The following is a 23,187-nucleotide window of genomic DNA, read 5'->3' as shown; positions in this document are numbered from 1 at the left end:
TCCAAATAAAGTTGTCTTAGGTTTCAAAAAAAATAATAATACTATGTGCTTATCTGAAATACCAGGGCTAAATTGGGGAGGTGGGGAGTCACTGAGCTCAACGTCAGAGAACTGAGATCAGCCTGAGAGCTTCACGGTGAAGCATCAGAAAAGCCAGGGGTTCCTCTCCTCCTCCTCTTCCCCTTTGCACCACCCTAACCCTTCCCATCCTTTCACCCCAGCCCTGCTCTCCCCACCCCACCCCTACTCCCTCAGGGTAGGCCTCAAGTAAGCCCCCACCCCCATCATTTGTTAATGAGGGCCCTTTGGTGGGATTGTCACATACTTAAGTGTTCTCTTGCCTTTTAGAATATTTCCGACAATGATCTTGGTTTGGAGGGGGCCAGAATCCTCTGTGAGTTCCTCCAGAATAACACCTCTTCGCTCTTTAGTCTTCAGCTTTCAGGTGAGCCTATGAAGGAGGGTGGGGAGGACACTGGGAATGTAATGGAGAGAAGGGTCAGAGCAGAGAGATCCAGGGTCTAACTGAGCCAGACCAGGTCCTGCTGATGTCAGAGACCAGAACACAGTGTCTACACCCTGCTAGATTCTTCCAACCATTCTCGTCCCCTCTCCACAACCACACTGGCTTCACGGCTGTCCTGGACAAGAGACTTCTGATTCACTTTGCAACATTCCCACCTCTGCTGGAAAGTCTCTACCCCAGATACCTGCACAGCTCCCGCTCCCCCTTCATTCCTGCCTCCGCTCACAGGTCATCTCCTTAAGGGGACTTCTCTGACCTATCAAAGCAGCACCTCCCCGTCACCATCACTCTCTAACCTGTTTCTCTTCCTGGTTTTCCTAACAGCACTTATTACTACCTGACCCCCTGTAGTATAACTAATTTTTAATTAGTTTATTATCAGTCTCGCTCACAGAAAAAAAAGTCACTTGAGAACTCTATTACCCACAGACCTGCCCTCATTCAGGTTTATGGTTTGCATTTATACTATCTTCAGGGTGCTGGAATCCCTATGGCAGGAAATGAACATGCAAAGTGGTCCTATGTTGGTAATACCTTGGGGCACCCAACAGAAACAAACATAAACCTCTGACAGGCTCCAGGCTGTTGGGGATTCCCACAGATAAAGCTCCGCTAAAGATGGGCTCACAGTCCAAAACTGCAAAACAAGGAAACACCATGAGAGCTGTCAGACCCAACAAGTAATAGCATGGGACCCTCGAAACTTCAGGAAATAACGTTATCCTATATAGACTGTAAATTGAGTGACCATAAAATTTATCCATCAAACTGCACAAGAGCACTATCAATTAACTGAAACTTCTAATAAATAGATATCTTGCACCCAACTCTAAATCAAGTTTGATATGATTAAGAACATAAAACATACAAGAACAAATCACTATTTTTTAATAGATCCCCCCCAAATAAAACTTCTACAAATGAAAAATATATAATTATTGAAATTAAAGACTCAATGGATAAATTCAACAGCAAATTAGATACAGTGAATAAAATTAGTGACCTGGAAAATAGATAAAAGGACACTTTATCTATCTTTGCAGTATAGAAAGATAAAGATATAGAGAATATAAAAGATAAAAATATAAAGGAATGAATAGACTCAATATAGCTAATAGGCAGTCCAGAAGAAGCGAACAACAATATATGAGCAAATAATAGCTGACATGTTTCCTGAACTGATGAATTCTCAGATACAGGAATCCTAGTGAGTCCTAAGTACAGTAAAGGAAAAAGAAATCCACACCTGAGTATATCACAGTAAAAGCACCTAAGATAAAAAGATCTTGAAAGTATCCAGAGAGAAAATACAGAAACAGAGGTTATGTATTTTTTAATATGAATTTTACTACATATTATTCTCCAATTTTCCTTTTTTCCCCTCTAAATATATCTTGGATTTCTTTCTATGGCAGAAACGATAGATTTATCTCATTGTTTTGAACTCCTGGGTAGTTTTCCATGGTATGATTATAGCATAATTTATCTAATATCCCCCTTTTTGAAGGGGAGTGCATTTAGGTCATTTCTAGTTTTTCAATCTTCCAGATAATTTTTAAAGTATTTTCTTATCCATGCATCTTTTGAGCACATGTTCTAGTATTTCTACAGACACCCCAGAGCAGAATTATTCAATATAAGGTACACCCGTTTTAGTGAAGTTAAAAATTAATTTCCAAATTTCCCTTAAGAAGACTATACCAGGTTGTAATTCCACCAATGGAAAGTCTGTTTCCCCTATATCTCCACCAGAAGGGTTATTACCAAGCTGTTTGTGAACCAGACAGTTAAGTGTGTTGAAGTCACAGTACTTGGGTTCAGATCCCAACTTTGACACTAGGCAATTTATTTAACCCTTCTGTGACTCACTTTTCTCATTTATAAACTAGGGACAATTATATTACCTATCTCAGGCAGTGATTGTGAGGATTACGTTAATTAAAATCTGAATCACCTAGAACAGTACATAGGACGCAAGTATTCAATAACTGTTCACCACTATTATTATCTTTATTACAGTCCCACATTACTATTGAAATAGAACATCTTTTCAGATGCTTATTTTCATTTTAATTTCTTCTTCTAAGAAATGACCAATTGTTATATGGGGTTGTTTGTATTCTTAAGTGTTAGGCACTCTTTATATAGTACAGATACTCATACTTGAATGTTACATATGGCTTTCTTCATGGTGTTTTCTTACATGAAAGTTTGTATACTTACTGTTGTCAAGTTCATCAGTCTTTTCTTTTATGGATTTAATTTCTGTAGTCTTGCTTAAAAAACGGTTTCCTACTTCAGATTTAAAAATATTTTTCTTTACTTTCTTCAAATATTTTTGTAATTTTGGTTTTTTCCACGTAGACCTTCAATATACCTAGAACTTATTTTTGTTCATGGCATTAGGTAGGAGTCAAACATTCTATTTCCAAAACTCACAGCCAGGTGCCCCAGCATCATTAGTTGAATAATCTACCATTAACTAATTTGAATGTCATCATCTATTAAATTCCCATATAAATATAAGTTCCTTTCTAGAGTCTCTATCCCACCTCATTAATCTATTTCTATGCCAACACTGTACTGTTTTAGTATGCTTAGAATGTTAAAATTATAATATGCTATATAATATAATAATTAGTTGTAATTAAAATGATATATCAAGTATGTAATATTCAATATATTAGTTTTATAATTATATGATATGCTATATTTTATGTTTGAGTGGACAAAGTCTGACCTTTTTCAAAGTAATCTTGGCTATTCTTGTGTGGTTTCTCCTCCAGTTGAATTTTAGAATCATTTTGTCAAGTTCCATTAAAAAGAAAACTTACTGGGATTTTGGTTGGGGTTATATTTAATATTCTAGGTAAATTCAGGAAAGAATTGACATATTTAAAGTATTGGATATCTTCATTTAAGAACATGCTTTCTTCAGGTCTTTTTTATGTTCTTCAATAAATTTTATAGTTTTACATCATTATAAGTCATGCATATTTCATATTAGCTTTATGTTTAGGTCTTTTATCATTTTATTCTTATGAGAATAGAATGTTTTTCTATCACGTTTTCTAATTATCAATACTTATTATTGGTATGTTTGAGAGCTATTAATTTTTGTACACTGAGCCTATTACCAGTCACTTGATTGAATTATCTTACTAGTTCTAACATTTTGTTAATTTTCTTGGATTATTTAGGTAGGTGACCATATCTGCAAATGATGGAAGTTTTTGTCTCTTCTTTCCAATATTTATAGCTCCTAGAGAGGTTTCTGATTGTATTGGCTAAGACCTCTAATATAATATTAATACAGAAAGCTCTTTGCAAAACTACAAATTTCCCAGCCCTATCCCAGGCTGCTGAATCAGAATCTTTAGGGAGAGAGATCTAAGAATCTGTGTTTTATCAAGCTTCCCAAATGATTACTTACAGCCAATGCACTGTTGATAACCAATGGTATAAACACAACAATTTGAATAATAGATTGCCTAATTTTATACATTGACTAGATTATTATCTCATTTTATTGCACTGGTACCAGAAACAGCCAAAGAAGTACTTGTGTTTCAGTGGGTTCATTCATTTTTTCATTCATTCAGTAAGGATTTACTGAGCACCTGTTATGTGCCAAGCACTTTTTAGGTGCTAGAGGCATAGAGCTTATTAAGGTTTCAAAGGAGAAATTCGGGTGTAAGGGTTTGTGTCATTTATTCTCTGGAAATCACCAATATTTTAGATCGCTTAGCAATCTAGGGCTAGGGTAAGATAAGGGAGGCACTCACCTCAGCCACAAAACTTAAGGGGCAACAAAAAAACTCAGTAACCAAGTAAATAATATCATAATGCAACATTTTTGAAAGTGAAGATTAATGTGAAAACAAATCCATGATGAAAAAAAATCAGCACTTTAAATAAAAAACAGGATCCAACAGGGACAGATCGGGGTGAGGCGAGTGAGGCCTGGCCATGCAAGCACAGGGTCAGATCCTGCTTTTATTTAAAATTTGGTTCATCATAGATGTTTTTGCATTGATTTGGATTTTAAAATATTAAGATATTACCCATCATGATTACTGAGATTTTCAAGTGCCTCATTCATCCCTCTAGTCCCAACCCTGCTGCTCAGACTTGGATTAGCGTTTTTATAATGTTACACATTTTAGGCGTTAGGCTAGGGGTGGATGCTGTCAATGCACAGGGTATGGTGTACCAACCCCTGGAACTCCCTGGACAGTCATGGCAGAGAGAGAAGGGGAGAACTGTTAAAGAGATGGTAACTGGTTGCCTTTTTTCCCCTGTGTTCGCCTGTGCCCAAACATTTGCTTTAAGTACTTGCCACCTTTTCTACGTCTGATTGTTCCAAAGGCAAGAGACTAGCAGGGCTAGGATACGGAGAGTAAGGGAGCCTTAGTCTGGAGAACATTGCTAATGCCCCCCTTCACTACAGGAAATAACTTCAAGGAAGAAGCCGCAGAGCTGTTTTGCCAAGCCCTATCGGTAAGAAGCAAGAGGCGGGTGCAGCCAGCCATGTGAGAGATGCCCCGGGAGATGGGTGGCTCTGAGCACAGGGAGGTGAGGCTACTTGCCTGATTTAGGGAGCTGGAGAGTGTTTAGACTCCGTCAATCCTATCAAAAACCTCAGCAAGTGGTAGGACTCTTTGGATGGTGCTAAATTCTCGCAGCAGTCATCAACAGTTCAGCAGGAAATGAACAAGAAATTGTCCTCAGTCTAAGAACACTAGTCTACTTAATTTTTGGCATATGGGGGCCCACACTGTTCTAAGAGAGGTATTTGCAGTCACAAAGAAGACAAAAATTACCTCTCTCTGCACTGTTTCTTTCTCTAGACCAATTACAGAATTAAGTCGCTGGATCTCAGTCACAACCAGTTCTCTGATAAGGCAGGAGAGTACCTGGGGCAGATGCTGGGTGAGTCTTCCGTGGAGGGAGGAACCAGCAAAGGAGAGGGACGTGGGGTATCCGCGGAGGGAGGAACCAGCAAAGGAGAGGGACATGGGGTATGATAGCTTGTCAGAGCTGCAGCTCCGGTTTCTTATTGTTATTGAACGTTCTGATTAGAAAAAGTGATGTAAACCACACCCGAAGTACACTTTGAATGGAGCAGACACCTGAATGTGGGAAGTAAACTTTAAAATGATTAGAAGAACGTAGAGAGAAGTAACTTGCTGACTTCACAGAGACTACGGATTATTAAACAGAAATGGGCAGAAACTGTAACAGAATAGTGGCAGAAACTGTAACAGAAACGATTCATATATTTGACAACGGTAAGTTTAAAACTTGCTTGTGATAAAAGACATTGTGGGGCAATGATAGAAAACAAGCAATAGTTAAGGAGTAGAAATATGCAGAATTTGTATCATATAGAAGATTACTCTCCAGACTATTGATAAAAGCTCCTATAGCTCCATTAGGCAGCGATAAATACTCCCAATGAAACAATGGTCAAAGCATATGGACAGTGACAAAAGAAAGCCAAGTGCCCATGTTTAGAAACATGAAAAATAAAACAACAAAAAGATCTCCCTTGTCATCTAGCAGAGCTGTAAAAATTTCCCGTCAGAGAACATCAAGGGCTAATACAAGCAAGAAATAGGAACACTCACAAGTCTACTAGGTAAAGGCGCTTTGGAGAACAATTTGACAGTGTTTACTAACGTCACAAATGTGTATATTTTCTATGACACAGTTTCCCCTCTATACGTGTCTCAGAGATGCTCTCACACATACACAGCGAGAGATGTCTGGGGAGGTTTCACTGCAAAAGTGTTATAAAAGAAAGAAACCTAAATGCTCATTCCTGGGGGGAATGAGTAGAAAAGGAAAGGACTCCTAGCAGTAGGGATGGGACGCTAATCTAGATGGAGTGGTGAGGGAAGCCCCACAGGGAGGGTGGCTCTTTGTTGAAACCTGAATATCAAAGAAGAAAGAGCCGTGCTAGGGTCTGGACACACAGGGCTCCAGGCAGAAAGAATGGAGCGCGTCCTGTTTGAGGAACTGGGGGGCCAGTGTGGCTGGAGCAGAGGGGACAGGGGAGGAGGATGGAAGGAGAAGATGTTGTTGCCTGCAGCCCCTGACGTCGGGCCGCGGGAGCCATGGAACACAAGGAGCCTGGGATCCACGCGGCGCACGACGAGGAGTCGTGGAGGATGTGAGCGTGGGGCGAAACGGTACGGCGTGCAGGAGCAGATGTGCTGTGTGAAGCCCGCAGCTGACGAGGACAGGAATGGAAGAGGGAGGCTGGTCAGGAGGCTGGTGTGGGGGTCCAGGCTAAACAGGACAACAGCGTGAGCTCAGGGAGGAGGTAGTGCCTGAGCAGTGGATGGATTCAGAATATACTTTGCAAGTAAAGCCGAAAGGACTTGCTGATGTGAAGAAGGAGGGAAGGGAGAGAGAGCCTCACGACTCTTTTGTTTCAGTCACTGGTTAGAGGCAGGTGTCATTTACTTAGAGGGAAAACTCAGGGAGTAACAGTATGGGGGCGCGGGGCAGGAGTTAGGAGTCGAGTTTTCCTTTTTGGCCGTGGAGGGCTTTTTTTTTTTTTTTTTTTTTTTTTTTTGCGGTACGCGGACCTCTCACTGTTGTGGCCTCTCCCGTTGCGGAGCACAGGCTCCGGACGCGGAGGCTCAGCGGCCATGGCTCACAGGCCCAGCCGCTCCACGGCATGTGGGATCTTCCCGGACCGGGGCGCAAACCCACGTCCCCTGCATCGGCAGGCGGACTCTCAACCACTGCGCCACCAGGGAAGCCCTATATGCAGTTTTTAAAAGAATCTTTATTATTATTAAAGCTACCAAATATAAGATGATTACCATGTGACAGGCATCATACTAGGCTTTTTACATCAATCCTCACAAAAAAAAACCTTGTACAGGTTAACATCTCTATTTTATAAATAAGAAAACAGAAGTACGGGAAGGATAAGTAACCTGTTTAAGGTCACAAAGCTAGTAAGTGTTGAGAACAGAATTAAAATTTTAATTTTGTAGCCATTTAAGAGAGGCAGGCTTGCAAGGTTTAACTTAAGGGACTTCCCTGATGGTCCCATTGTTAAGACTTTGCCTTCCAATGCAAGGGGGGCAGGTTCGATCCCTGGTCGGGGAGCTAGGATCCCGCATGCCTCGTGGCCAAAAAAGCAAAACACAAAACAGAAGCAATATTGTAACAAATTCGATAAAGACTTTAAAAATGGTCCACATCAAAAAAAAATCTTTAAAAAAAAAAGGTTTAACTTCAGTGAGGGACTTGGCACAGAAGAGGAGAGAAAAATAAGAATAGGATGAGGGAGACAGGCAGGGAGAGAGAATGAAGGCAGGACAAAAGTTTGTTCTCAATATAATAGAAGGTATTATGCACTTTCCTGAAAGTCTGTCCTGGTGGTTGACACGAGAAAGACATGATCAGTACAGAGTGTTCTGTCCATAAAAAATAAAACAGGGGCTTCCCTGGTGGCGCAGTGGTTAAGAATCCACCTGCTAATGCAGGGGACACAGGTTCGAGCCCTGGTCCAGGAAGATCCCACATGCCGCGGAGTAACTAAGCCCGTGCGCCACAGCTACTGAGCCTGCGCTCTAGAGCCCGCGAGCCACAACTACTGAAGCCCGTGTGCCTAGAGCCCGTGCTCTGCAACAAGAGAAGCCACCGCAATGAGAAGCCCGCGCACGGCAACGAAGAGTAGCCCCCGCTCGCTGCAACTAGAGAAAAGCCCGCTTTCAAGAACGAAAACCCAATGCAGCCAAAGATTTTTTTAAAAAAATAATAAATAAATAAATAAAACAGAATAACACATTTTTCCTGGGCCTGAAGGCGATTCCTCCCACTCAATAATCCTTCAAGAGCACTTTAGTCTCTCCTTCCAATGGTGTCCTCGGCACATCCACCCTCCCCAGATAAAAATAACAATGATGAAGTGTTTAAATAGGATGCTTTCCCAGCCCTATGTAGCACGTGAGCAAAAGCATCTTTAAGTTAAAAAAATGTGCAATTTCTGTGCAAACCCAACTTCTAGACAAGCCTGATGCCTCCACACTTCCACCTGGTTGTATCCCTAAAGCTCTCCCGGATGGAAATTCTGAGGCTTCCACTGCTCCCATAGATCTCCATGAAAAAGACATCGCGCAATACCACACACCATGCCCACCATAGTGTTCCTATGTAAATACAAGGTTTGCCGTGCTCTCTCCATCTGTTTTAATGGTTGTTTAATTTTCCACCAGATGGATATTTATGTTATGCTTTACCCTTCCCCTGTGAGTCACAAACTTTACTTTTATAAGTGATGCCAGGGAAAACATCTACAAGCATGTCGCTTTTCTTAAATCCTGTACTGTCTCCTTAGGAAGAGTCTCAGGGGTGATAATGCTGTGAGATAGAGTAAACAGATTTTAACAGGAAAATGTCTGTGACCAGATAGTTTTTGCCAAATAGAGTATACCATTTGCTTGCCACCTGCAATGTATGAGTATTTTACTACGTTGTTGCCAGCCTTGGGAATCATCTTAGAATTTTGTGTTTAAATGAATAACTGATGAATTATTACCTACGTGTTTTGCTTTGCATGAGGATTGAGCGATCCTTATCCCCAATGTGATGGACCTCTGCCAACCCTGAGACTGGGTTCTCTGGGGTGTGGTGGACGCTGAAATGACTCCTTCCCTCCCACAGCCCTCAACGTGGGGCTCCAGTCGCTGGACCTGAGCTGGAACCACCTCTACATCCAGGGGGTGGTGGCCTTGTGCAGCGGTCTCCGGGTAAGCCCTCCGGGAGTGGTGTGTTGAGCCCCTGAGTCAGCCACCTTGAACCCTTCCCCATGGGTAAATTCACCCTGCTGAAACCTAGTTGGCATCTTTGGGGGTACTTCAAGGCGACAGTTTAACTAGGGGGTAGGGAATGACATCAGCCCAAAGGGAATGAGCCTCGAGAGTACTGGAGACTCTGAGCCCAGCTGGGAGGGATCTGGGAAGATCTGGCTGATCTCCCTCCTGGGGACCACTGAGCACCTTGTCTGGATGAGAGCAGAGGACAAAAATTGGGGCCCGTTGGCTGGATGAGTTGCATGCAGCCTTCATGCCGCTGCCGTTCTCCCTTCTCCCTGCAGGCTAACGTGTCCCTGAAGAAACTGGATCTCTCCATGAACAGCTTTGGGAACGAGGGGGCTGCAGCCTTAGGGGAGGTCCTCAGACTCAACAACTCCCTGGCCTACCTAGACCTCAGCAGCAACAACATCAACAATGAAGGGCTGTCCAAAATCAGCAAAGGATTGGAGATGAATGAAAGCCTCAAAGTTCTGAAGGTAGTCTTCACCCGAACTGGGAACGGGACATCTTGTGCATGCATTTGTGTGTGTGTGTGTGTGTGTGTGTCCGTGCATTCACGTGTGTGTCCATGCTTCCATGTGTGTGCATCTGTGTATGTGTCCGTGTGTCCATGTGTGTGCATGCACGTGTGTGTATTGGCGTGGGGGCAGCAGGACGATGGGGCTGGATGTTGCTGGAGAGAAAATCTACCTTGTGCTTCATATGTGCGTACGTTCTTGGCTGTCTCTCTGCTGTAAACCCAGTGTCACCCTCTGCTCTCACCTGGCACAGGGTAGGGTCTTCCTTGCTCCCATCTGGGTCTCCTCCAGTTTCTTTGCTTTTCTTTGCTGAGAGACCTGCGAGATCTTAGTTCCCAGACCAGGGATTGAACCCCAGCCCTGGCAGTGAAAGTGCCGAGTCCTAACCACTGGACCACCAGGGAACTCCCTCCTCCAGGTTTTCTCCACACTGCGGCCAGAGTGCGGATTCTGAGCGTAAATCTGACTCCCATCCCCACCCACACCTACTCTCCTCCCACTTAGGCCCCCCCCCACCATGGCCTCTGTTGCTCAAAACCCGTTCTCTCACCCTGTGTGCTTCTCCAGCCTCAGTTTACCCCCACACTCTCCCCCGCACTCCAGCCATGGCCTCAGGGTCTTTTTTCATCTCCGTTCCCGCAGGGCCTGCAGTGCTCCCTCCACTGGCCTCAATTGCTGGTCTGCCTCAGAGCACAGCTGGAGCAGCAATTCCCCAGGGACCCTGCAGGAACACTCACATCCTGTTTGCCCCTTCACACAGAACTCACCGGAGTTTTTCCTTATACTCTCATTTGAGTGACTATTTGACTGTCTGTCACCACTAGTTCGAAAGTTTCCTGAAGACAAAGACGTGTTTGGCTTTGCCCATTACTATATCCCCCGTACCTAGCAGAGTCCTGGGCATAGAGCAGATGCCCATTGAATATTTATTAAGTGAAAGAATGAATACATATTTCATTTTAAATCAATTTGCTCATAGACGCTAATTTATAACATAGAAGTTCATGGGAAGTTGGGAACTGATGTAAGATGAGGACTTCTACTAATAGGTCCCCTTTCTGGGACTCCTACCACAAGCCAGGTTCCATATCAAGTGATTTGCCTCCTTCTTCATGGCCCAGCCCTACCAGGAGGGCTCCAGTAGCCCCACTTGTCAGATGAGAAGACTGAGGCTGTGTGACTTGTCAGGCCGTGCAGCTAGCAAGAGGCAGAGGGATGTCAGCTCTACCTGGCTTTCCACTGCAGCTCCAACTCCCGCAAGATGTGGAGATGACTCGGGGGGACCAAGGACATGGGAGTGCTGGTAGAAGAAGAATGGGAGTTAGGAATCAGTGAAGGCGAGCCGCCATCCGAGAGGACAGCCACCTTAGAGCTGCTGAGGTGACGACGGGGAGTCAGATTCCAACCTGTGGAGGGAGCGTGCTGACTGCAGACCAGACCAGGTGGCCGTCTAGTGACTGGGGGAGCTCAGAGGCCGGCCTGGCTGGAGGGGCACCAAGTGTGACTCAGAGAAGAGAGACTGACCCAGCCTGCAAAGGACTGAGCCTCAGTCGGTGGCCAATGAAGCCAAGGAAAGTTCAGAGAATCTGAATTTTAAGACTAAAATGCTGCCTCAGCAAAATGGCAAAGGATTTTCTCTGGTTAGTGGGATATAAGCAATGCTAACATTTTTTTCTACTGCTTTTTAAATTTTTTCTACGAAGACCAAATATTTTATTTTAATTTTTTAAATTGTTTTAAAAGTGAAAGAAAAAAAATCTTAAAATATACCTTTTAGTTTGGTCGTATGTGGAGGCCACATCAGTTTTGCCACAGGAATTACCTGTTGCTCTCCACAGCCAGCCCCAGCCCTCCTTTTCTTAATCTTGGAAAAATAAGGAATTCCCCCCGCACGTGAGTCAAACCAAAGATTCTAGATGCTAAGCCCTATGAGGGCAGGGCTCCAGGCTGTCTTTTCTCACTGGAGTACTGAAAGAGCCTGGGAACCCCCTGACATAGAGTTTTGGTCAGCCTCATCAGGAAACCATCAGCTGAAAGCCTTCAATAATAATAAGTGACATTCATTGGCTGCTTACTATGTACCGTGCACTCTTTTGAATGCTTTACCTGAAGTTATGTATTGACCCCTCTGTGCAGCCCTAGGCGATAGGTACACAGTAGTCAGGGAACTGACACAAGACCAGAAAACTAGTAAGCAGAGCCAATGGGCTCCGTGCTCCCTGCTGTTAACCTCCATACCACGCTGCAGTGGCTCACAGTACCATTGAGATAAAGCCCTGAGTACTTAGCTAAGCCCCCAAGTCCTGTGCAATCTGACCCATCACAGCTCTGTAGCCTCACGCTCTCTGCTCCTGCTCATGAAACGTTTACTTTTCCCCACACACCTCTGCACCTTTGCACTTGCCTTCCCTTGTCTTCTTTTTTTTTTTCTTCTGCGGTACGCAGACCTCTCACTGTTGTGGCTTCTCCTGTTCTGGAGCACAGGCTCCAGATGCGCGGGCTCAGCGGCCATGGCTCATGGGCCCAGCCGCTCCGCGGCATGTGGGATCTTCCAGGACCAGGGCACGAACCCACGTCCCCTGCATCAGCAGGCGGACTCTCAACCACTGCGCCACCAGGGAAGCCCCCCTTGTCTTCTTTGTTGCACCTTATTCCCTCCTCTGGGACTGTCTGCCTTCTTCATCCCTAGCTAATCCCCATTAGTCCTGCAAGGCTTAGCTCAAATGTCCCCTCCACCATACTGGATGTCCCTTCCCTCGTTTTCTACGGTACCAGTGGGTACCTCTGTCATTGCCATCATCGCACTTCAGATGTCATTTGCTTGTTTGCCTGTGTCCCCCTCTAGAGTGTAAGCTACCTGAGGGCAGAGATCTTGTCATGTTTGCCTGTGCATCCCTCGGTGCTCAACCCAGTGACTGGCACGTGGATAATTGTTGGATGGATATTTGGATGGATGGATGGATGGATGGATGGATGGATGGATGGATGGATGATGGATGGATGATGGATGGATGGATGGATGGATGGATGGATGGATGATGGATGGATGATGGATGGATGGATGGATGAATGGATGATGGATGGATGGATGGATGGATGGGTGATGGATGGATGATGGATGGATGGATGGATGGATGGATGATGGATGGATGGATGGATGGATGGATGATGGATGGATGGATGGATGATGGATGGATGGATGGATGGATGATGGATGGATGGATGGATGGATGGATGATGGATGGATGATGGATGGATGGATGGATGAATGGATGATGGATGGATGGATGGATGGATGGGTGATGGATGGATGATGGATGGATGATGGATGGATGGATGGATGATGGATGGATGGATGGATGATGGATGGATGGATGGATGGATGGATGGATGGGTGATGGATGGATGGATGGACGGATGGATGATGGATGGATGGATGGATGGATGGGTGATGGATGGATGGACGGATGGATGATGGATGGATGGATGGATGATGGATGGATGGATGGATGGATGGATGGATGGGTGATGGATGGATGGACGGATGGATGATGGATGGATGGATGGATGATGGATGGATGGATGGATGATGGATGGATGGATGGATGGATGATGGATGGATGGATGGATGGGTGATGGATGGATGGATGGACGGATGGATGGATGGATGGGTGATGGATGGATGGATGGACGGATGGATGATGGATGGATGGATGGATGATGGATGGATGGATGGATGATGGATGGATGGATGGGTGATGGATGGATGGATGGATGGATGGGTGATGGATGGATGGATGGACGGATAGATGATGGATGGACGGATGGATGATGGATGGATGGATGATGGATGGATGGATGGACGGATGGATGATGGATGGATGGATGGATGGATGGGTGAGCAGTGAGATGGACAAGTGAATGGATGACAAATAGACAGGGAGATGCGTGCTTACAGAGAAGTCTGGGAGGAAGACAGAGATTGAGATTTGATGGGAGGAAATGGAAACCATGCTCTGAGCCAGGCTCTCCTGTCCTCATCTCTGCCTCCTTCTGCCTCGCCCTTCCTCCCACAGCTTTACCTGAACCCTCTAAGTATGGATGGGGCTGTGTTACTTATCCTGTCCATCAAGAGGAACCCCAAATCCAAGATGGAGGACATTGACATTTCCGTAAGTGATCAAATTGTTTGCTTGTACTTGGGAGCAAGCCAGTTACCATGGCCACTGTGCCAGCTCTAGTCCTCAGGGCCCTCACAGAACTGCTCCATGAAAAGGCTACTCCTTTTAGAGTATGACTCTGCCCCTTCCAGAGGTCCTTTCCGTAGGAGTAGCCATTCGGTCAAAAACATCATGGTGTGAAATTATTTACCAGATCCTGGGAACCCAGGACCTGCACCCCCAGTGGGCCTGAGGGCAGAGAGGAGGAACACCAGAAGCAAAGACAGGGGGACCCCCAGACTTTGCTTGGGAGAGTCCGCTGGTCTGGGAGATGGCACGATGGCAGTACCCTCCCCTGGACGGGTCCCCTCTCTCCCTGCTTCAGAATGTGCTGGTGTCAGAGCAGTTTGTGAAAATATTGGATGGAGTGTGTGCCATCCACCCCCAGCTGGACGTGATGTACAAAGCAGTGCAAGGCCTCTCTAACAAGAAAAACCTCTTCATGTGGACGAACCCTGTGAAACTGATCCAGGTGAGCCCTGCTTTCCTCCAAGAGCCCCCAGGGACCCCTGGAAAGCGCTGACCTTTGGCTCAGCTTCCTAGAGTTTCTCCTCCCCCAGAGAGTCTGCACAGTCCTCGCTGACAAGGAACATCTCGGCTGTGGAATATTCCTTTTGACTCCCAGAGGAAGGACTGAGAACTGGCTGAAGTGGGAGGGCCTTGGAATAGGATGGTTTCTACCAGCCAGGCTCCTCCACTGCAACGAAAGACGAGTGACTGAAGTGCTCTGTACTTCAGTCTCGTCACCTGTAAAATGGGCATGATAATAGCACCCACCCCACAGGGTGCTGTGAAGATTAAATTCTATACTACACACGACTTAGAGCAATGCTTGGCAGGCAAGAAGCACACAGTTCATGCGGGCTCTTTCCAATAGCTGGTAAGGATGCCACGACGTCCTGACCCTGTGGTCGGGATGGCTATCTGGTGGCTTCAGCTAACAAGGAGCCCTCAAGTGTTTTATACCTCATAGTCACCTTGCCCCTGGCTCAAGTCTTAGATTGTGTCTGGCAGTCACAGGAGGCAGATGAAACAGTGGAAATAAAAACTCAGAGAATGTTAGAGCTGGAAGAGATGTTATAGCTCCTCTGGTCGGACAGCCTCACAGAGCAGTGACTGCCCAGGCCTGGTGTTTCTACCACCAGCTCTCACCTGCTGCTGGGTGCAGGACCATTGCCACCTGAGGCAGCAGGAGCTGGGAAGGTGCCGTGTAAACACGGTTCTTCATGGTGTTTGCCACTGGGGCTGCTTCCTGCCCCTGGTTGGTCTGCTCTATGCCTTAGTTTCCAGAACCAAAGAGGAGAGCTCTGGCATGAAAACTATCATTGTATGAAAAGTTCTAGAAGGCAAAGCGGTATGAAGTATCTTTATATCTTTTCAAGTAAGATGATGTCAGGTGGAACTGAGGGGAAACCTGTTTTGCAAGAAGAGTGGGAATGGGGTTATCCGATGCAAAGTGGGAACTTGCTCCTTGTTTTAAAACAGTGTAGAAAAGGGATCCCAGAGGAGAGCCTCAACGATACATACAGTGTAAACCACAGTCCTTCCCCTCGGGGGCCCGACAATCGGGTTGGGAAGATGGGACAGACACAGTCATTTCTAATAGAAAGTGTCATATGATAAATAATAAACAAGTGACAAAGGCAGCAAATACAATCCAAACTAGAGGTCACTGCAGGCAACCAGAGAAGGATGCTTCCTGGCAGAGGTGGGGCTGGGCAAGGGCCTTGACAAGCGGAAAAGATGCAGGTGAGCAACAGAGAAAGGGAGGGAAGAGAATGCCAACCAGCGAAGGAGCAGAGCGGGAGTGGCTCGCAGTGTGTCTGGGGCGTGGGAACCGGACCGTGTGGCGCTGGTCTCAAGGGAAGCCTGGGAGTCAAGGCTGCAAAGAGAGGCTGGAGCTGGATGCAGCAGTCCTCAGATTTTAGGCTCAGAGTGAGGTTTGAGTCCACAGGGAGCAGGGAGCCAGTGCGAGTTGCTGAGCAGAGGCTATGATGTAAATCCAGCAGGACTGAGGGGTAATTTTTCTGGCAACTGGGAGGGAAATGAACTGAGGGGGTAGATATGAGACTGGGAACACCAATGAGGACACTATTGTAGTATTCCAGACCTAGAACGGTAACTTGGCTGAAAAGGACAGTGAGAGTGGAGGTACAGATGTAGGAGATATCTTTATGGAGCATCTCCAGGACTTGGTGAGTGGCTGTGTGTGTGTGTGTGTGTGTGTGTGTGTGTGTTGGGAGAAGGGAGGTGTGTGGGGAGAGGAGAGAGCCAAAGATAACCCCCAATTTTTAAGCCCAGTGGACCAAAAGAACGATGGAAACATTGCCAGCAGTAGGGAAGTCCTGTGGGGAAAAGGGACCGCCCCCTGGCCCCGCCTCCCGCTCCGGCCTCATCCCTCCCATCCTCCCCCCCTCCTCTACATTTCAGCCCCACTGGATTTCTCCCCATTCCTTTTTTTTTTTAATTTATTTATTTGTTTATTTATTTTTGGCTGTGTTGGGTCTTCGTTGCTGCGCACGGGCTTTCTCTAGTTGCGGCGAGCAGGGGCTAGTCTCCCTTGCGGTGCGCGGGCTTCTCATTGTGATAGCTTCTCTTGTTGTGGAGCACTGGCTCTAGGCGCGCGGGCTTCAGTAGTTGCGGCTCGTGGATTCCAGAGTGCAGGCTCAGTAGTTGTGGCTCACGGGCTCTAGAGCGCAGGCTGAGTAGTTGTGGCGCACCAGCTTAGTTGCTCCGCGGCATGTGGGATCTTCCCGGACCAGGGCTCAAACCCGTGTCTTCTGCATCGGCAGGCGGATTCTTAACCACTGCGCCACCAGGGAAGTCCCTCCCCATTCCTTTTTGCATCAGTTCTCTCTTAACATTAACTCTGAGTCCCTCTGCCTAAATACCCTTCCTCTGTGTCTCACTCACTCCTCCTCGCTCTCTAGGTCTGCACCCAGAGTGTCACGTCCTCGGGCAACCCTTCTCAGGTTTCCTGGTCAAGGGTATATGCCCTTGCCACACACTCCTGCAGCCCTCTCCTTCACCCTTTCACCGCAAGACTCTGAACTCCTCCGGGGCAGGAGCTACGTTGGGTCTTATCAAAAGCACCTACCAAAGTAACAGGCCCTTATGCCCATCAAGGCTCTCAGTTGCTGACCACAGAATCCACTCCGCTAGGTTAAGCAAAGAGGGATCTATTACGAGCGATAGACCCCAGAGACATTAGGAGGGCTGAAGAAAGACTCTATGTTTAGATTCCAGAAATGGCTCCCCAGACACCCCAACTGGCTAGCCAGGACGACTGCTGCTTCTGCCTAGGTCAGGAAGCCGCCCAATCAGGAATCGCCCGCTGAATTGGGAAGCCACCCCCATGGCTGCCAGCAGCCTGCTCTCTCCAGATCACACGGGTCACACATATGCGTCACCCAAGGGCTTGGCGAAACCCATCCCATTCTGACCCGTAGCTTCAAGGGGGCTTGGGGAATTCTGGTTTTTAGTTTTCCAGCCTCTGTTATAGAGAGGCGGGCTGTGAAGGAAGCGGAGGGGGTGTTGAGAGCCCGCCCATGGTATCTGCCGCAGCACGCAGTAACAGATTGCAGAATTCAGCTGACGGAGGTTTGCTTTAGACGTGTAGGATTGAGGTGTCAGTGGGGTTCAGCATGGACTTGCGAGCAGCTGCTGGGGACGCAGAACTGGAAGCGTAGGTGGGATTCACCCCGGGGTGGGCTGGTGTAGGCAACGCACACCAGAGAGGGAAGTGTGGGGAGAGGAGAGCAGGGACCAGGGACTGATCCGCAAGGAATTCCTCTGTGAGCAGGGTGTCTGCAGAAATATCTATCGAGAAAGCTGGGCCTTGCCTATGGCCTTTCGAGAGTCAGAAGGGAAAAGAAACAAAAAGATACTAAAAAAGGACCCAAAAGAATATTTTAATAGTATTGGAAAATTCACAATATATTAATACAGTGCACTTTATAAAACAGTATGTTTAATAGATAGGTAGATAGATAGACAGGTAGATAGATAGATAGACAGGTAGATAGATAGAGAGATAGATAGATAGAGAGATAGACAGGTAGATAGATAGATAGACAGGTAGATAGATAGAGAGATAGAGAGATAGACAGGTAGATAGATAGATAGATAGATAGATAGATAGACAGGTAGATAGATAGACAGGTAGATGAAAAATATACATCAAGGTGCTACCTCTGGATGGTGGGACAGAAAATTTTTAATTTGCTTCTTTCTATTAATCTATACTTTCCTTAAAATGTGAGTAGGGAATATCTTTGAATTGAAAACAGTGAAATATTATTTTTAAATATTCTAACACAGTATGTCTCCATATAAGTATTTGTATAAAACGATGAGAATTCTGTGAACACCGGGAGCCTGTCCTGCCTGTCCCACTACCTGGCTGCGGTTCGGTCTTTTGGTTTCTGAGTTAACAACAGCCCACCCACGTACATAGAGCACCATCTTTGCTAGTCTTAGCAGGACAACTTCAAAACTAAATAATACATGTAAACATGATCACCGCCCTATTCCCTCCGAACTGTTCCCACAGTTCGCTCAGCAGGGTCGACTCCAGTCCTTCCACCTGTGGAACGTGGAATGGCAGGAGAGCTCAGTGTAGGTGGGGCAGACACAGAAGCATCGTGGCGTGTGGCTCTGCCTGAGCTCAGACCTCGGTCTGGGTGGGCAGGGGTGGGAAGCTGGGGTTGGGGGGGGTGTTGCGGGGAGTTGGTATAGATATTACAAGGCTCCTGGTGTCTCCTGCTTCTCTCAGAGCTATGCAGACCAGCACAAAATCTCAGTCCTGGACTTCTTCAGGAGCTTGAACCCTCGTGGAGGGACGGCAATGCCTGTGGGCGAGTTCCGGAAAGCTATGATACAGGTGTGTGGATTCCTGTGGACACAGGTACTATGTGTGCACGCGCAGGGGTGTGTGTGAGAGAGAGAGACAGACGGGCCACAGCGTGAGCACCTCAAAGAGCTCCTTGGGATTGGCTGTGAGAAGCCAACTTATCCACTGCTTTATCTAGACCCAGAGGGACACCTAAGGCCTCCTTCCACTGCCTGCTGAAGTCATTCTCTGTACTGCACGTCTGGGTGCCGCTGGTGACCCAAGATGCTGCCTGAAGACACACATTCTTCATCTCCTAGGTCTTTCTCCCATTGCATGTGGCCACTGGGCAGATTTTAAAAGGGAGTGGGAGAAGAGACCACATCCCCAAACCCCAGTATTTCGCCTTTGGCCCTATCATCTTGCCTGAAATCCCACACCTTCACACGTGGGGTATGATGGAGGTGCTGAGGGCCCCCTGAAATGCAAGCATGAAGAGGTCTGTCACCAGGGCAGCCCTAGGAAGGACAGGCCCTGCAAGAATAGGACTTCATGGGAGCCCAGGTGGGGGGATAAGACCCTCGGTGCCAGGCCCGTGGTAAAGAGGGCCGGCCAGACTCGGTAGCAGGGAGGTAAGGATGAACTTCCCATGCTGCAAAGTTGCCGCCTACTCCAGCTGGGTCCCCATCTCCTTCACCCCTATTGCTCCCCAGAGAAAAGAGGGGCTCTGGAGTCTGGGCAGTGGCTCACAGACATGGGCGGGGACGCTTATTCCTGCCCTGCATGGTGTGGGTTCAGTTTCTTCTGAACTGAGGAAACTGTTGCCAGCCATGGTCCCAAGGGCAGTGAGGCATTGTGGAGTGTGTGTGTGTGTGTGTGTGTGTGTGTGTGTGTGTGTGTGTGTGGGAGACGGGAGAGGTCTGGGGGGAGCAGAGAGCTCCATTGACCTTGCATGTTCTATCTGCTTCCTCAGCAGAACAAGGTCCCCATAAACCGGTACCAAGTCAGGGAGCTGATAAAGAAGCTGGGTGAGAAGACAGATATGGTGGACTTCAGGTCAGCCCAGCCCCGCCGTCCGGCCCTGTCTGGGCTACCCTTCTGCCCTGGGCAGGCCCCCGGTTCCCTCTAGGGCACCCTGGCTCCTGGGGCCGCCCTGTAGCAGATAGGAGGTGACACAAACAGCAAATGGTTAGGCCCTGGTGTGGCGAGAGGGGCAGTTGGGGGCGTGTACAGGTATCACAGTGGCCCAAAGAAGAGGTATCACCGGGGGGAAGGGGGTGTCACAAAGACAGACAGGAGGACAGAGGACGGGAAGTACCAAGCCCAAACTGTGGGCCAGCACGGTGCACTGAGGAACTGCAGGTCTTTCAACGCTGCTGGAGTTTAGGCAACCAGGCAGGTTATGACTTAGGCTGAACTCCTTGAAGAGCTCGGAAAGGACCATGATAACGGTCATAACAGCAACCAACATCCATGAGCCCTTACCACGTGCCAGGTGCTCCGCCAGTCACCAGACGGGTGCCTGAATTCTCACAGCGCCCAACGGGCACTAGTACACGCCCATGCTGTGAATAATGATCGGAGCTTTAGAGAAGGAAAGCACAGAGCCAAGTGCTTGTGGCCAGAGAGGGGCAGCTGTGGCCTTAGCACCCCGATCTGCATGGTGCCAGGACCCACTCCTCCTCGCCGAGGCTGCAGAACCCTGCTGGTCTGCAGGCTGGTCCATAAGGCCCTGCGGCTTGTTGTCTCATGGAATCCCTAAGGAGTCTGTCAGAGGAGGCCCCCATCTGGTCCTGCCCCACAGCCTTCTCCCAACACCTCCGTCCTTGCCCCCATCAGCATCTCTCATGCGTGGAGAAGCCACCGCACAGACTGACCCAGCTGCAACCCTGCTCTAGCTAGTAAGGGTGCGGCCGTGCGCAGAGCTCTCAGTCTCCAAGTCTTTAGAATGGGGTGATAACCACAGCACCTGAGAGACTCTCATAAGAATCAAGTGGAGACAATGCACAGAAGGGGCTGGCACGTGATGCTGTCATTCAGGAGTGACACCATCATCCGGCAAGCACCCCGACACCCGCAGGGTGGCTCAGGCTTGCATACCGCCCCAGGCCCCCCTACTCTGTGCCTGTGTCCTGGACCTCCCCGCCTGCCCTCCCTGAAGTACGGCCTCCTGTTCCTTGGGATGCTGGTGGGAAAGAGCACAGGGCAGAGGTCAGGAGACCGGGTCCAGGTCCAGCAACCCTCCAGCTTTGCAGATGAGGTCACGTGGCCATGGAGAGGCAGAACTGAGGTCTCAGGACCCAAGTGGGGAGCTCTTGTGGGCACCTCAAGTTCCCCTCAGGTCACACACTGCAGCTCTGTTGGTTCCCATTGAAGAGCAGGGTCGTCATTTTTACTGTTGCATGATTTTTTCATTGTCATTTTTTGATACAAATAATATCTGCTTGTAAAAATTCTAAATCCACAGAAATCTACTAGGGAGAAAGTGAAGGGCCTCTTTTACCTGCCCCCACAGCCCCTGCTGCCTCCAGAGGGCGCTAGTGAACAATCCCAGGTGCACGTTGCCATAGCTTTTCCCACGTGCTTGCGATCAGGTGTGTCTGCTACCAAAGCCCTACCGACAGCGGCAGCGTAAACCCATGCCCATCCCTGTGCTGACGCCGAACCTCACCACGTTCAGCACTCTGCCGAGATGACAGATGGGTTTACAAGTGGTCTCGCTTGGACTCGAGCCTGTCCCAACACTCTTGTCCATCAGCCACGGGGCTACGTTGGTGGTCAGCCTTATCTCCTTACCTTTCAATCCAGTTCCTTGAAAATGACGAAGCCATAGCAACACATCTGGTCTGGAAAGAAGCCTCAGTGACAGAGAACTCCTGGCACGTTGGCTCGTGGCTGGAACGAGGTGGAGAGCTGGCTGAAACCTCGGCGGAAAGACACCAAGGCTGTGAGCGAGGCAATAAAGTCTAGCTTGGGTCTCCGGGCTGCTGGTGGCATGCCCTTCCCCCAGGGAGCACCCTCCTGTTTTAGGGGGCACGTCCTTGATGGCCTCGTTAAGAGCCAAAAGAACAAATTGGGAGAGCGTGGGGTTGCTAGGCGGTGGAAGAGAGCGGTGGGGAGAAGGTCAGTGCACAAAAGCATTCATCACAGTGCTTGTAAACTGTGTCAAGGGGAGATTGCTGAGATTCAGGAGGCAGTGGCAGAGGGAACAGATGCTCAGGAAATGAGGACAGGGGCCTTTAGAAGCAAATGCCAGGGGGTCACGTGGAGAGAGCTCAGGGAACTGGCATCTAGCCGTGGCCCAGCAGGAGCTGGCCACCTGAACTTGGAGGCTCATGGTTCCACCTGAAAAGTGGGACAGCTGAAAAAAGGGATCCCCATCTGTTCTAGGGATCTGCCATTCTGCATTTCTTTGTAAAATTCCTTGGAAAACTGGGGAGGCATGTGGAGCTTAGCAAAAGATGGGAAGGTTTAACCAAGAACAGCATATACAGAGCAGGTGCGGGGAATGGGTACCTTCAAGGATTCTGATTAACCTCACCAGTCACCCTTGGGATGGACAAGGGCAGGAAGTGTCTTGTGCGCCTCCTTTGCACCTGCACAGTGCCTGCTCATAGTAAGTGCTCAATAAAAAATACCTGTGAAATGAAAAACCTCATTCACTTGGCAATTGTTTTGGGCAAGTGGTGGAAAGCTGGGAGAGTTTGGGGGGTACCCAGGAACCCACACTTTGGAACACCAGTGAAGTGCTGGAATGGCATCTGGGAATCAAGGCACCAGCCCTCGGATTTCACTTTGTTTCTTCATCGAGATGGAGGTGATGGAAAAACTTCTCACTCCTGGCAGAATCATTATTTGAAATAATCTGTGTCCCCTCCCCACAGCATATTTCCCCTCCCTTCCCTTATTCAAAGTCTTAACTTGAAGTTGAATTTTCATTGGACGGTTGTATGGACTCAATCAAAATTAGGATGATGAAAAGAAAATAAAGAAACGCAATAAAGAGTTTGTGAGCTGAAACTCACGTCCACCCTACTCATCAGGGTATGTAGATGTCTTTGCTCTGACTCCCCAAATAAATCAAATCCCCTTGAAGTCAGGGAGCCTGTCTTTTAAGTTTATTATAATCTATAAAATTCTCCATCAAGTCCATGCCCGTAACTGAGCATTCATTAATTACTGGTGTCTGGGTGGAACCCTGAAGATTATTAGGCTGTGAAGTATCAAAATTTGTTATGGACTATAGATTAGG

At 47.6% G+C, this 23,187-nt stretch overlaps 1 protein-coding gene across 1 annotated transcript in view; it reads left to right on the top strand.

Moving 5' to 3' along the window:
- Positions 1-23,187, top strand: part of LRRC74A (leucine rich repeat containing 74A) — a gene marked incomplete at its 3' end in the record, with an annotated part of 73,787 nt that overhangs the window by 6,090 nt on the left and 44,510 nt on the right. Inside the window, exons 4-12 of the mRNA XM_082649357.1 lie at positions 349-445; positions 4,977-5,026; positions 5,377-5,458; positions 9,215-9,300; positions 9,648-9,842; positions 13,961-14,056; positions 14,430-14,576; positions 18,879-18,986; positions 19,909-19,991. Of these exons, the coding sequence (XP_082505483.1) occupies positions 349-445; positions 4,977-5,026; positions 5,377-5,458; positions 9,215-9,300; positions 9,648-9,842; positions 13,961-14,056; positions 14,430-14,576; positions 18,879-18,986; positions 19,909-19,991 (944 nt within the window). The remainder of the gene's footprint in view (positions 1-348; positions 446-4,976; positions 5,027-5,376; positions 5,459-9,214; positions 9,301-9,647; positions 9,843-13,960; positions 14,057-14,429; positions 14,577-18,878; positions 18,987-19,908; positions 19,992-23,187) is intronic.

The sequence above is a fragment of the Grampus griseus genome, assembly GCF_964374135.1.
Source record: "Grampus griseus genome assembly, chromosome: 2".
Taxonomy (NCBI): Eukaryota; Metazoa; Chordata; class Mammalia; order Artiodactyla; family Delphinidae; genus Grampus; species Grampus griseus.
Note: the sequence above shows the minus strand (reverse complement) of the source record. Positions and strands in the feature narration are given on the sequence as shown.